This window comes from Lissotriton vulgaris, chromosome 7 (assembly GCF_964263255.1).
Source record: "Lissotriton vulgaris chromosome 7, aLisVul1.2, whole genome shotgun sequence".
Lineage (NCBI taxonomy): Eukaryota > Metazoa > Chordata > Amphibia > Caudata > Salamandridae > Lissotriton > Lissotriton vulgaris.
The window spans coordinates 659,440,583-659,453,916 of record NC_141695.1 but is presented as its reverse complement, the minus strand read 5'-3'; the positions used below and the strand labels follow the sequence as shown (position 1 = coordinate 659,453,916).

General features: G+C 43.5%; 1 protein-coding gene across 4 annotated transcripts in view; it reads right to left on the bottom strand.

Annotated features, from left to right (window-relative positions):
- Positions 1-13,334, bottom strand: part of TOM1L1 (target of myb1 like 1 membrane trafficking protein) — a 561,560-nt gene that overhangs the window by 89,823 nt on the left and 458,403 nt on the right. For 2 of the 4 annotated variants that reach the window (XM_086930855.1, XM_086930857.1), the window contains 2 exons: positions 12,898-12,948; positions 1,395-1,515 (listed from right to left, as the gene is read on the bottom strand). In XM_086930855.1, coding sequence (XP_086786981.1) covers positions 1,395-1,515; positions 12,898-12,948 — 172 coding nt within the window. The remainder of the gene's footprint in view (positions 1-1,394; positions 1,516-12,897; positions 12,949-13,334) is intronic. The other 2 variants (XM_086930856.1, XM_086930858.1) reach the window with 1 other exon arrangement.

Here is a 13,334-nt window from a genome sequence, read left to right as displayed (position 1 = left end):
TAATTCTAAACTAAATCGATTAAACTGAGTTCAGAGAGCATGTTAGGACAATTTCCATAGAGAGTCAGTTGGAGCAGATGAAAAGAAGAGCCTCAGTCACGAAGTTAGAGGGAATAACACAAGATTAAAAAGAACGCTAAAAAATGAATATAGCAACAAACATAGTTCCATTTGAAACAGGAGAAAGCAATAATACAGTTCTCAGACCTTATAAACCATAATAACCCTAAAATCCATTTATGTGAGTTGACCAAATACAGACAAAAGTCCGTATACATTTCAAACAGGTGGTCTCCCACCGTTTCCCTGTATAACCAGAAAGTATAGAGGTATTGGCTAATTCCGAACCTGGACTGTATCTGATCTCATAATTTGATAAGCCAACCGATAGGACCCCCCCCCCCCCCCAGATTGCACAATGGTTTAATCCATCTCCACCAGGACCTGGCATATATTGGACACAAAATAAGATGTGTTCAACGTCCTCACTGGCATATCTGCAACATTGACAGGCTAATGGGATAGATTGGTGAAGCTTCCATCTGTGTGTACATTTATTTACTAAAAGTGTTCCCTGTCTAAATTGTATGTATATATCGTGCATGCCATAGATGGTTGGATCTGATTTACATATGCTTCTTTAGCTGGGTGAACTTTACAGGCTACGAATGCTTCGATCAATCCCCCTTTTGCTTTTTGATGGCGTTCATTGCTCTTCTAGTCCCAGAACACAGCTTTGACTCTACCCTTGGTGCCGACCCAAATTTTAGAAGGATTACTCTAATATTCACTCAAACCTAAGTCAATAAAGTGAGATTTAACAAACTTAAACCAGGGGAGGAGATGGACTTTTCTGTGACGCAGTCTATCCTCTACTGCTAGCCTATGATAGTGGAGAGGTGGGGTGGACCACAGCCTCACTCAGTACAGAAGTCGTTCTCCTGACTCATTCCCACCTTGTAAAAGAAGAGTCAATCCCTTTTCAGGATGGGAAAGGGCAGGGAACACCCAAAATTGGTGGTGTGGGAGTGGAAGTGATATTCTTAGGGGTGTCAACCTTTTCTGTGGAGAGTAAAAGGTACAAAGACAATGGCCAGTGGTATTGTGCATAGTCTGGGATTTTATCATGAAATATTTACAGGTGGCTATTTGCTCTTGGAATGGAAATCACAAAGTATTTCAGGGGTAATCCAGGTAAAACAGCAACCGTTTTAATTTCCTATGAGTACTTCTGGAAACCTTTGTTAACCACCATAAAATCATAAATCTGCTGAAAACGACGGAGGAAGACTACCGTAGTAGATTTGTGTTTTTTTGTGAATCAGGCCCATCATGCGTTCTCTAGTAGAGCTACACTAGAATAAGGCAGAGGAAGCATGGCTATCAGAGATTACCTGTGTCCCTTGCTGCTGGCAACCCTTCAAATCTTGCCTCAGTATTTACTGTAACAATAACAGGTTCGAGTGTTTCAAGCGCTGGTTGTAGTTGATGGCTGGATGATAAAGGAGTGAAGGCCTATCGAGGAAAAAAAGAGTTGTTAATGTGAGTCAAACTGCTTTAATTCTTTATTTGTATCAGTTAATTAAAACCATTACAAAAAGATATAAAGTTTAAAGGCAGCAAATCAATTTACACAAGTGTATCTATACAATTTATCACCACATTATTTTCCGCCTCAATCACTTCAACGAATGTGTACTCTCTTCCATTTGGGAGAAATGAGTTCTGTAATTATAAGTACCACTTAAAACACTATCAAATTTTCGAGCAGCAATAAAAAGTGCTAGTGCCTGCTATAGTCGCTAATTTCAGGAGAAGAATTAAAGTGCATTAGGGCTTGCTAATTTTATGAGTTCTTAACTTGATGATGATTACAGCCCTAAAAGGTGCATCTGGTTGCCTAGGGAGGGCCTGCCATAGGGATAAAAGGGGGAGCTAATAGCAAATTTCCGCAAGGGCATCTCAGGCTCTTGAGTCTTTTCCTGAAGAAGCGAGCCCAATAGGCTGGGTTATTTGACTTCTGTTTTTCTTGTATAGAAGTCAGTTATAATTTTCAGGATTAAGTGCCGTCGTTGCAGGAATTCGGGACGAGGGGCTATAGCATCACTAAGCCTTTTTGCAAATCTTCCGGGAACGTGCGAGGGTGGAGACAGCAGATTGTTAAAAAAAATACTGCTGATGCCTTTATGCATGTACGGAGCCCTAGTCTCAAAATATCTGCCTGAGTAAAACTCTCCTTTTTTATCATAGCAGGACAACAGTACAGAAGGTGCAGCCATGATTTGTGTTTGTAGCTACATAACCTACAGGCACTTCCATTGTCCTGGTTGGCCTGTGCCGGATTGAAATCAAGTATCGGTAGGCCCAGCAAATGCATACACATGAACTCTCTCCATGTTCTGAGGTTGATAGCAACTGATAGGTAAGGCTGGGTTTTAGAGATCAAATACAAAGAGTTTAGATAGTGCAAGGACTCTGTATTTTTGTAGAGAGGCCTGGCCTTGCTTGTGTCAAAATGCATTCAGCCAATAAATGGGCAGGTAATGCTTTTCTCTAGCAAATTACATTTTATTTGTACATAGTTTAAACAATTGTTTTACATGGACAATGACAATGCAATTTTCTGTTTGAAACTCTATAATAGCTTGATGTGGTGTAGGGCCAGACAAACTGAAGCAGGCTCAAGGCACCTTGACCCTTCCAAAGCACTAATATGGCTAAATAATTAAATTGGAAAAATATTGATTAACAATTGAGTTTTGTTATGGATTAGGCTACTAATATACACCAAACACAATAGCCATAGCAGTTTTACTTGATAAAATCATGTATAACATTTGCCTGGAAAGAAATGTTTTTGTAGATTAAGTTACACAAAATGTACACCATTGGATTCACATTTGGGTGTGAGCATCAACAAAACATTAGGGGACTACCTGGAGTCTAATAAACTTCTACAGGTCTCCCAAACAGGGTTTCGTCCGCAGCATGGCACTGAGACCGCCCTTCTGGCGGTCACAGAGGCTGCCAGAGCAATAATGGACCAAGGTGGAAAAACTGCCATCATACTGCTGGACCTCAGTGCCGCGTTCGACACTGTTAACCATGCCACACTACTACATCGTTTGAAGGGCATGGGGGTGTCGGGCGCGGCCCTGAAGTGGCTGACCTCTTTTTTAGAGGAACGCTTTTTCCAGGTATTTGAAGGCGAGGTGGTATCATCTAAACATCCGCTCAGCTGTGGGGTTCCTCAGGGCTCCTCCCTGAGCCCCACTTTATTTAATGTTTACATGCAGCCCCTAGAGAAAATAGTCCTCCCTTTCGGTGTGCGGATTGTCACCTACGCGGACGATACCCAACTTGTGGTCTCTCTGGACCACAAGGAGGGTTCGTCTAACACCCTGGGCCCGTGTCTGGAGGCTGTTGCTGAGTGGATGCAACTCTCCCACCTTAAACTCAACGGGGAGAAGACCGAGATTATGTTACTAGGTAACCCCCCTCCTACCTCTCTGTCTTTGAACTGGCCTTCGCGTCTCGGTGCTCCTCCTCCCCCAAAGGACCAGATAAAGAGCTTAGGAATCTGGTTGGATAGTGCACTGGATTTCTCGGTTCAAGCCATTAAAACAGCCTCTGTATGCATGGGGCTAATGAAAATGCTCAGGAAAGTGCTCCCCTTACTTCCATTCCAGGCGAGAAGGGTCATGGTACAGGCCCTGATACTCTCTCGGCTGGATTATGGAAACGTTCTATATCTAGGGGCTCCGGCAACAGTGACAAAAAAACTTCAAGTCACCCAAAACTGTGCCGCGCGCTTACTGTTTAATATCCCTCGATGGCAGTCAGCGAGAACCGCCCTAAAAGAGCTTCATTGGCTCCCAGTGGCTGCCAGAACTCTGTTCAAGGCCATGTGCATTTTGCACAAATCTTTTCATCATACTGGCCCGGCTGTGCTGCAACCCCTAGTACTGCCTTATGTGCCGCCTAGAACTCTTCGTTCGGCTTCTTTGCATCTGGCAACCACGGCAAAAATCAAGAAAGCACGCTGGGGCGGCCGCTCATTCACTTGCTCAGCGGCGAAGGCATGGAATTCCCTGCCTTTACACCTTAGACAAAACGACAACCTGATGTCATTCAGGAGAGACCTAAAAACCTATCTGTTCTCAAAAGCGTACTAGTTCTCCCTGCAGCCGCTCACAGTAATCAGTCACTAGCGCTACGAGGCCTCCGGGTAGTCAGCGCTATATAAATGGAATTTTTCATTTCATTTCATTTCATGCATGGTGCCAACAGTGCTTAGAGGGATTTTGAAAGTTAAAATAATATCAGGGACTTATCCTGTTCTGTTTATCATTCTTAATGGTAGAAGACGAGAAGAACAAACATTAGAGGCAAAATCTGGGCAGAATTATGATCAATGGAAACTTAAAGTGAGTTTTATGGAGCTGTCTGGTTAATTTCCAAATTGATTTTTAGTTTTATATGCACATTTAAACAGTGCATTATAGGGATGGCTATAAGTGTGATTGATTTGGAAGGAAAGAATGTACTCATTTGTATTTGTCTAATGAGTTAAAGAATTCTAAGATACTGAAAAGGGGTATTAACACCCAACTTTCTACTTTTATAAAAAAAAATAACAATGTCTTGGATTCAACTTAGGCTGGTTTCCGTCCCCTCTATAGTAGGCTATGCTGGCTGTCAAATCTGTATGCAGCTGGACAGTGGACGCAGTGCAGCATTAGTGCTACTGAATCTGATCCTTCCGTTCAATACTGTCTTGTCTCCAACTCTACACTAAGTCTCTGGCCATATTCAGTAGGGATTCATGATGAGTTATGCTCTTTCATTTAATCCAATTGTGCTTTATTGAGTCTGAGACCAGGCATGATTCAAAATAAAACTGATATGGCCAACCCCTACGATGGGTGTAGCCCACTTTCACCTTTGCCATTGCCTACATTTCTATGTTGTTCTACTATCTGTAACCTCTTCCTCTTTGTTATTTTCTTTATTACCCATGATCTATCACCACATACCCTCTAATTTCTAATATGCCTTTTCTCTCTATTTTTCCACTAACTCACCCTGCACCATCCCTTCCTTACCTATACCCTGTCTCTTTTCTAGCGTCTCCCCTCCCCTCCACTCCTCATCATCTCTCTCTGCAACTTATCTCTTCCCAGCTCTTTTCGGTGTAATACTTATCTCCTTCCTTTCCTTTATGTTTAATGCACTACTGTAGGAAAGTAAGATCTTTCTTTTATGCTTCCCCCCACATTTTGCCTGGTGTCAGTTTGTTTTGACTGTAGTTTGCTGGGATCCTGCTAACCAGGACCCCAGCATTTGTGCTCTCTCTCTAAAACAATGGCTTTGGTAAGTACTTTGGTACCTCCACAATTGGCTACTGGTGTACCCTTATAAGTCCCCAGTATATGATACTAAGGTACCCATGGCATAGGTACACCAGGGGCCTCCCATGGGCAGCAGCATGTATTGTGCCACTCATGGGAGTCCAGTTAAACTCTGACTAAAAGCATACCATTGCATCCTGGGTGAGATGATGCTTGCACCTCTCACGACAGATATTGTTTTTCTTATATCTGAGGTCACTGCAATTAAAACTTACAAGTCACCTATGGTAGGCCCTTAGGTCCTGAGGACAGGTGCTTGGTTATAAGCCTGAGTATGCCCCTGCATGAGCAGGACACCCACACAAACCTTGGAGTTGATTCTCCAGGCTTTGTGAGAGCTGTTATCCATTTTAAGACATATAGTGGACATCAATCATTACGAGATGTCTAACTATATAATGGCTGTGCTGAACCTGGTCATGTTTGGTTTCAAACATGTTGGAGTAATATCCAAAGCTGATTCGGGTGTTGGTGGTAGGATCCCACATACTCGGGAGCTCCTTGGAGGAGCACCCTGTACTCCCAGTTACAGCCTTTCAGGGTCTGTCAGCAAGCTAATTCTGCCGCCGACCACAGACACTGTTCTACTATCCTGCTGCTGAGGAGAGCTTGAGCAAGGGAAGGTGTAACAATAGGTTTTCTGCCACAGGGAAATGCGGCCACCCTCTAGATATGACCTCTGAAACCAAGACACTCTTTGACCGTCTGGACGCTTGGACTTTGCTGGACTTCACCTGGAACTGAGTCTTCATCAAGGAAGACTCCTGCTGCTTCTGGTCTAACTGTTCTGCAAGTATTCTTCCTCCTCTGTATCTATGCGTCTCCAAGGCTCTCCAGGGGCCTGTGGGCATCAAGGCCATCTGAAGTAATTTCCCTTGGAGTGAAGGAGTCACTCCCCTGCATCTGCAGGCACCGCATCGAAGCTGACCAGTCTGCTGCTCCTGTCATCTTTCCCGAGGTCCAGCGGCACAGGTGGTGGATCTGTGGCTCCCCAGAGGCCTGACCTGTCTGCCCTGCAATTTGGAGAACAGTATACCTTGTTGGAGCCGATGGATGCAAACCTCTGTGCACCGTGTCGACCTGCCTTTGCAAAGGCTTCTTGGTGCTGCACTCCAGAGATCTTCAGACTACAAGAATGTCCAACATCTCATCCCTCGAAGACTAGTGTTTTCTCTGCATCCTCTCCTCTCTAATCGTGGGCCTCCATCTTTGGTGAGCTGCCTGAGGTCCTCTTGTGACTCCTGTGCCTTCAGCCTGTGAGTCCTCTCAAGCGTCTCCTTCTGCTTTGGTTGGCTCCCCTGCTCGTTCATGGCCTACTCTGACTTCCCTGCACTTGGTGAGTCCCTTGGACCTTGCTGGTCCCAACAATTGCATCTGCTCATCTTCCACACCAGTTGTGGCTACTAAGACTTGTTGGGGCTCCTGCTGGACACCAACCAACTGTACATCGACATCTAACGCAGAACAGCTTGTGTACGGATACTGGTCTTTCACAGCATTGGCTGGTCCCCACAGCTGCAGCGACAAGGTCCTCGTGAACTCCTGAGCTTCCTGCCAATGTTGGGCATTGTGCTTCCATGCTTCCTGGTCACCTCCAAGTGGCATAGACTCTGTTCCATCTGCTTGCAGGTTCTCCTCTTCCAGAATCCATCCTTGGATTCCACCGGACTTCTTCATAGACTTGTCCATAGGCCTTTCTTCCCAAGTCGCTCATTGTCGTCTACAAGAGGTTCTGACATCACTTTAACCCTATGTACCTGGCTTTCCTGGTGCAGGTAACCTGGTTCCTGGGGCATCCACTGGTGGGGTGGCTCTCCAACCTCACTTTCTCCAAAGGGTTTCTTTGGGGTACTCTGGGAAGAGTCCTTTTTCTTTCAAATGCAACCTCTACTTCTCCATTGACTTCTAATGAACACATAGCTGGGTTGAGGTATTCTTATGTGTATTGTTGATATCTCCACATAGGAGATATACAAAGTGATAGTGATTGTGCTGTGTTAATATATAGACTTATGTTTCATAAACACTGTGTGAATTTTTCTCATCTAACCTACACTCTTGATTAAATGTGGTGAAACAATCTACTTTGCACTCCTTCAAGATAAGCCTGAAGGCTGCTCTCCACATCTACCCCTTTGAGAACTTTTAAGGTTATCAAAGCCAACTAAAATCACCAGAAGAGTTGCCTGGATTATTGTAGAAGGGCCATCATTCCTTTAGCTGTGTGCACCATATACCAAGCCAGGTTGGTATTTCACTGTGTTGCATAAAAACTCACTGGAATTCCATGAATTTCTGCTCCGCCCTACTCATTACCCGTTGCTCAGGTTGAACACGCCCATACATTTGAAATAATAATATTATAGCACGCTGCCAATTAATCCAAGTAATTAGACCTTTATGGAGCGCAGGGAGGGTTTGATTTCACCAGTTTAATTTGCCCTGAAGGACTTATAGTCATCCTACATGGCCAAATAATACAGCACGGCAGCTTAAATGCAGGTGTAAAATAAACAAAGTAACAGGATGAGTGACACGCAGAGAAGCCAAACACATAGTACTACGTTTTCCTTGTAGCTAGCACTTGCTAACAGAGGGACCAGTTCACAAAAAAGAAAACGTGTACTTAAACCTGAGCAAAATGCACATCATTTCCAATGATGAAACAGCAGATGGGCTTGCATATCATTGAGAACCATTTGCACATATTGAATGTGCCTAGGCACAAAAGGCTGTGTGCACAACACATGGGCTTCACCTACATCAGCAATCAAAACCGTTCAAAGAGAACATATTGAGTAACACGGCTAACGTCTAACGGCTCACGTCACCTGCCCTCGAGCTGTCAGCACCTGCACAAAATCCGGCTACAATCACACCAGGAAGTAGTGCAATGTTTCATTACGCAAGCATACCTCACAGCCCATGAGACGAACAGGACGGAGGAGCACGCTCGTGCGCGCCACAATTCTCGGTCAACCGCCTCCTGCTGCTCACACTGACAGCACAGAACTCTCCACCACCCCTTTATGTTTTTGTAAATTTCCACTCCCTCACCTGCAACGACATTTAAGGTCAAGCTCCACTGTGCCGGATACCGCTGTCATCCATCTCTCCTGATTCTCCGGTGTAGTGCACATGTGCGACAATGCATGAGAGTAGTCTTGCACTTGTGAAAGAGTACCCAGGTGACCTCACAACATAATGGTGGGGACAAACTCCACTATGCGGCTGAATCCAGATTTCTTTTTGCTGTACTCCGCACTCCCAGCAGAGCGCTGGGTCACAAAATTCTGCTAACTTTATCCGCTTAGTGGAGTTAACCGCCTACCCCTACCTACAAGTACATTCTCCATTTCTCTTCCCTCTCCTTGATACCTAGTCTGACTTTTCTCCCTTTATCTAATTTGCTCTTTTCTCTTGCTTCCACAATGTTCTCTTTTATCCCTCATAACAATTGTTTTTCTGTCTCATCACCCCCGCTTCCAATCCTGCTCTCTGTCACCTGTCATCTTTATTTTAGCCCTGTCTCCTGACTCAGGCCATAAGTGTCTTCCAGAACTTGTAGTTTTTACATTTGTTGCTTTTTTGATGTGTTTATCTTTTAAGTGCATGCCATGTTTAACAGTGTCTCAAAATCACTCTGAATTCTTTGAACAACCCAGAAATAACTAAAATTGTAAGTATCTATTATTTATATAAACATGAATGTGTGACAACACAGAATGCACATAATTCCTCACGAAGCTTCCTGTTTCTTATAAGCAGTCACACTGCTCAGTGGTTGAAACACAGCAACAAGCTTTGGCCAAAATGCTATTTTACAAAGGTGGTAACCATGGCACCTCGTAATGCCTGAACAAAGCAAGACTTCCCCCATGGTTCAATCACTTGATATATTGGCAAAAAAGTTCTCTCAGAGCTGTAGCCCCTTCCCTCTATGCCTTTGCCTTGGTTCAGTAAAAACAGTTTCAGTGCTGAATAATTTAGGCTGCTCTGGAATGTAATTTTATGTGGCCTACAAACATTACTATACTCAGGTATCCTGCAACACACTGAGGGACAGAAGAACCGATCTGTAATTATCAACATCAGACCTTACAAGTGTTACTTTCTACGTCTGGTCTGATCTGATAATGGCAGCAAAAATTGAGGCACGAGCGACCCACACCAGTCTGTTTTTAAACAATGGAACAAGTTCAGTATACACTGTCTTACTAGATGACACCTAGTTGTTAATCATGTTGCATGTGCGTGTATGTTGGGGACCGAGGTGGTCACTTAGTGACATAACCAATGCTTTCTGCTGTGGTCTGTCTAGGGCATGTTCCCAACTCTGAAGTGAAGAGAATCTAGTAGTGTTGTCCGCCAGCCGAGTCCAGTGACGCTCCACACAAACTGCAGACTTGAGGATAGTGATTGGCCCAGGCTCACAGTTACAGTGTTGAAGGCCAGATCATTGGTGAGAGATTCAGAAGGCATGGAAAGGGAGACTACAAAAGCAAGACATGCAGTGCACGCCTTAGGCACCACAGGATGGGGGACTACTGTGCTGTCCCAGTCAGCATGGTCAGGACAGCGCAGTGAAAGAACTGAGTGAAAACCCATTGCATGTGGCACCTTACTGCACCAACCCACACCATTAAAGAAGCAGCCTTAGGCATGCTGATGCTACATCGTCAATACCTGGACATTTGTGGGCTTCTGAGAGAGAGAGAGAGAGAGAGAGAGAGAGAGAGAGAGCAGGCTGCTACGGAAGATTATCAGATTCAAAGAATTGAAAGGTTAGAAAAGTCCTGGACCCCCCAAAAAAATTGCCGGTGAGGCCTCCCAACACAAATTAAGTTATCTCACTGGTTATCACAAAGTGACATTTTGTCATCTTGCGTTATGAGTTGATTCCTAATAGGACCCTCCTGCGAAGAAAAGGTTTGAGCTGGGATTTCTCACAGTCATGTCTGTTCTTATAGTTGGGTATCTCCCAATGTTGAACCATGAAGGAGCCCCTAGCTGGCATGAGTGGTTGAGCCTGCTTTTCACTGCTGAAATATGCTGTATCTCACGTATAAGTGAGTAGTTGAGTCTGCATATCACTGCATAGCTGTAATCTATGATATTACATACTCCGCGAAGCCTCCCCACATACTTGGGAACCTTGATGAGTATTATCCAGTCACCTGAAACGTTTGTAATCATTGTAGGATACTAACATGGGTGTAAAATGTTCTTGGTTTTCATGTTGGTGCAAGAATGGACTCAAGTGGCTGCATTTGGTGTTGCACATAACCTATCCGTGACTTTACACACCAATTGTTCCTATGGAGATTTATATACATCTGCTTCAAACACGAATATCTCCTGTTGACTTACTTACATTTTGATTATTTTTAGTCACCAGGCTTGTTATATTACTCTCCTGTGTGCTTAATTAGTTTAGGAATGTTATTATTTGTTTTTCTGAATGTAATATTATTTTTTTAGTGCTGGATGCTTTATTACTTACCACACATTTCTCTGGGGGAAATCGTGTAGTGTTAGACCTTTGCTACCAGGAGGTAAGGCCAGTTTTCTCATTGAAGCTGTATTTTGACCTACTCTGATATTGTGTTATGACGTAAGCGTGGTCCCTCCTTCCAAATTTATCCAAAATCTCACAATTTGCCTATGAAGAGATGTGGAATGCTGCAATATGCAAACTGTTACAAATTGCGGAGCTGAAGGTTGTACAAGGATGAGAAGATTGGACATCCTTGTCTAGCCCCCATAGGCAAGAGAGCGAACTCCTGTATGACATTGTTTACAATCAGTCTAGCAGGCAGACGGTCATAGAGTAATTAGAGCACTTGGTTAATGTCTCTACTAATCAAAACCAAGACAGAGTCAGCCAGATAAGCAAATGCTTTTTAATATTATACATATACACATAAAATACAGGATGGCTTTCCTCACAGAAAATGGATGCGGCGAATGTGCAAAAAACAGACAACACAACAATAAATTAAAAACAGACTTAGGGGGTTTACACCAAGCTAAGTGAAAAGAAAGAAATGTCATTATACAATTATTTCAATTATGATGAAAATTGCTATAGGAATCACCCCAGAGAAAAGCATTTAAAGTGTTGTTTAATGTTATCATACGGGGAAAAGCAAAGAAACTGAGAAAATAAATAAACGTCAATTGATTAATAGCAATCTAACCATCCTCTGCGGCAGGCCTGAGATTAGGTACTGTCACATAAAAGTTGGTCATTCCCACAGAGAGGTTTAAACTTCAAACTTCTGGTATCTTTACCTAGAGTTTGAATATGTGGAATGGGGAAAGACGCAGAAGATTTTGCCATTATTATGGGGGCTTTGCAGGGTGATCTAGCCCTTCGGGAAGGCAGGAATTACAATGTTTCTTCATAATTACTGTAGAACTGCTACCTTGACGAAAAGTCTTGAAGTCTTCAAGACTTGCTCCTCAACTTGTAGTCCAGTGTTTCTGTTTAAGAGAGGGTTCATACATCTCTGCATTCAGGTCCATATGGAAGGTCCATTTCCAAATGTGCCAATGGAATTCTTCCAGGCCAACAACCCATTTCTCTGTTCCAAGACATTCTGCAGCCTTCAGCAATGGGAAGGAAAGAGAGACGTTCCACAGGTGCAAGCAGGATTGACTGGCAGAACCACTTAGTCCTATGTGCAAGCCTGAGACTGGACCTGCATGCATCTGAGCCTAGTGCCCACTTTTACTAATGCCCGGACAGGTAGACTGTAATTCTTAAGTGCAGCAGTCAGGGAAGTTATAGCTAATCTTCAGCTATAGACAGGTTCTGTATGTGGAGTGTGCCATGCACGGTACCTGAAAGGGCAATCCAGTCCGTTTTTCGTTAGATCTAGCCAATTCTAATACGAATCCCAGCCTTCTCGATCATAGTTTTGCAAGAAAGTAATGCAGTTCATGTAAGAAGTATCTGTTTGTGACGCTCTCCCAGAGTTTCATGCCCCCAAATGATAAATCCCTGACTCAGCTTTACATAGCTTTCTCCTTACACCTAGTTCAACCTACAAGTTCAACCCACTGCACTCCAAAGCTTATTTCCTACTCTGGTTCCAAACCTGTAGCAAGCATACTGCAAGCCATGCTCCAGTGAGTCTCCTAAGCCACTTCTGTAAATGCAAACATGTCATATCAATATATTCAAACGGAGATGTCCTTCTTTGAAGCCCCTGAGGTTAACCTCAATCCCAACCTTGCCAGTCTGTGTTTGGTCCTTTGAAGTGACAGCTTGTGAACAGAACCAACAAAAGGTGTGAATTGTAGCAATCTGAGAAAGAAATGTGCATGCCCTTTGAAATCTGCTGCACTTACACAGTATATATTGTATATTACAAATTGCAATCAATAAAAACTTGTTTTGTATAGTGCTTCATACAACACTTTTGCATTTATAAACATTCCTTTTACCATTACACAATTTAATGGTATTTGGCTTACCAACCTGTGAAGGATAAGAGGATGAACTTGCCTTGCTGGGATTTGAACCTGTGACCCGCAGATAAGAAATGATCATAGCAGTGAGCGATAACTCAAGCTCCTGTTCTTTTACCATAGGGACAGTACTGGCAATATTGAAATAAATATACCTATCATTGTTAAACACAGCAGGTACGACTAAGTCTTCTTACCAGGTCACAGCCTCTGGATAATTCAAGGCATCAGATTTCCAGAAAAAAATAAAATGGTAGGGAGCAAAACAAAAAGATGGATTTACTTTCCAGGATGGATTAGGGCCTACTCTATGAATTCAAAGACCCACTGGATCCTATCCAGCTTGTCCTTCGCTGTGTATGTTATCCATATCTGTCACGGTGCTGTACCAACCCAACAGAGTTTTGAGTTTGTCAGTGAGCTCCAGCCACATAGGTTGCCATGCAT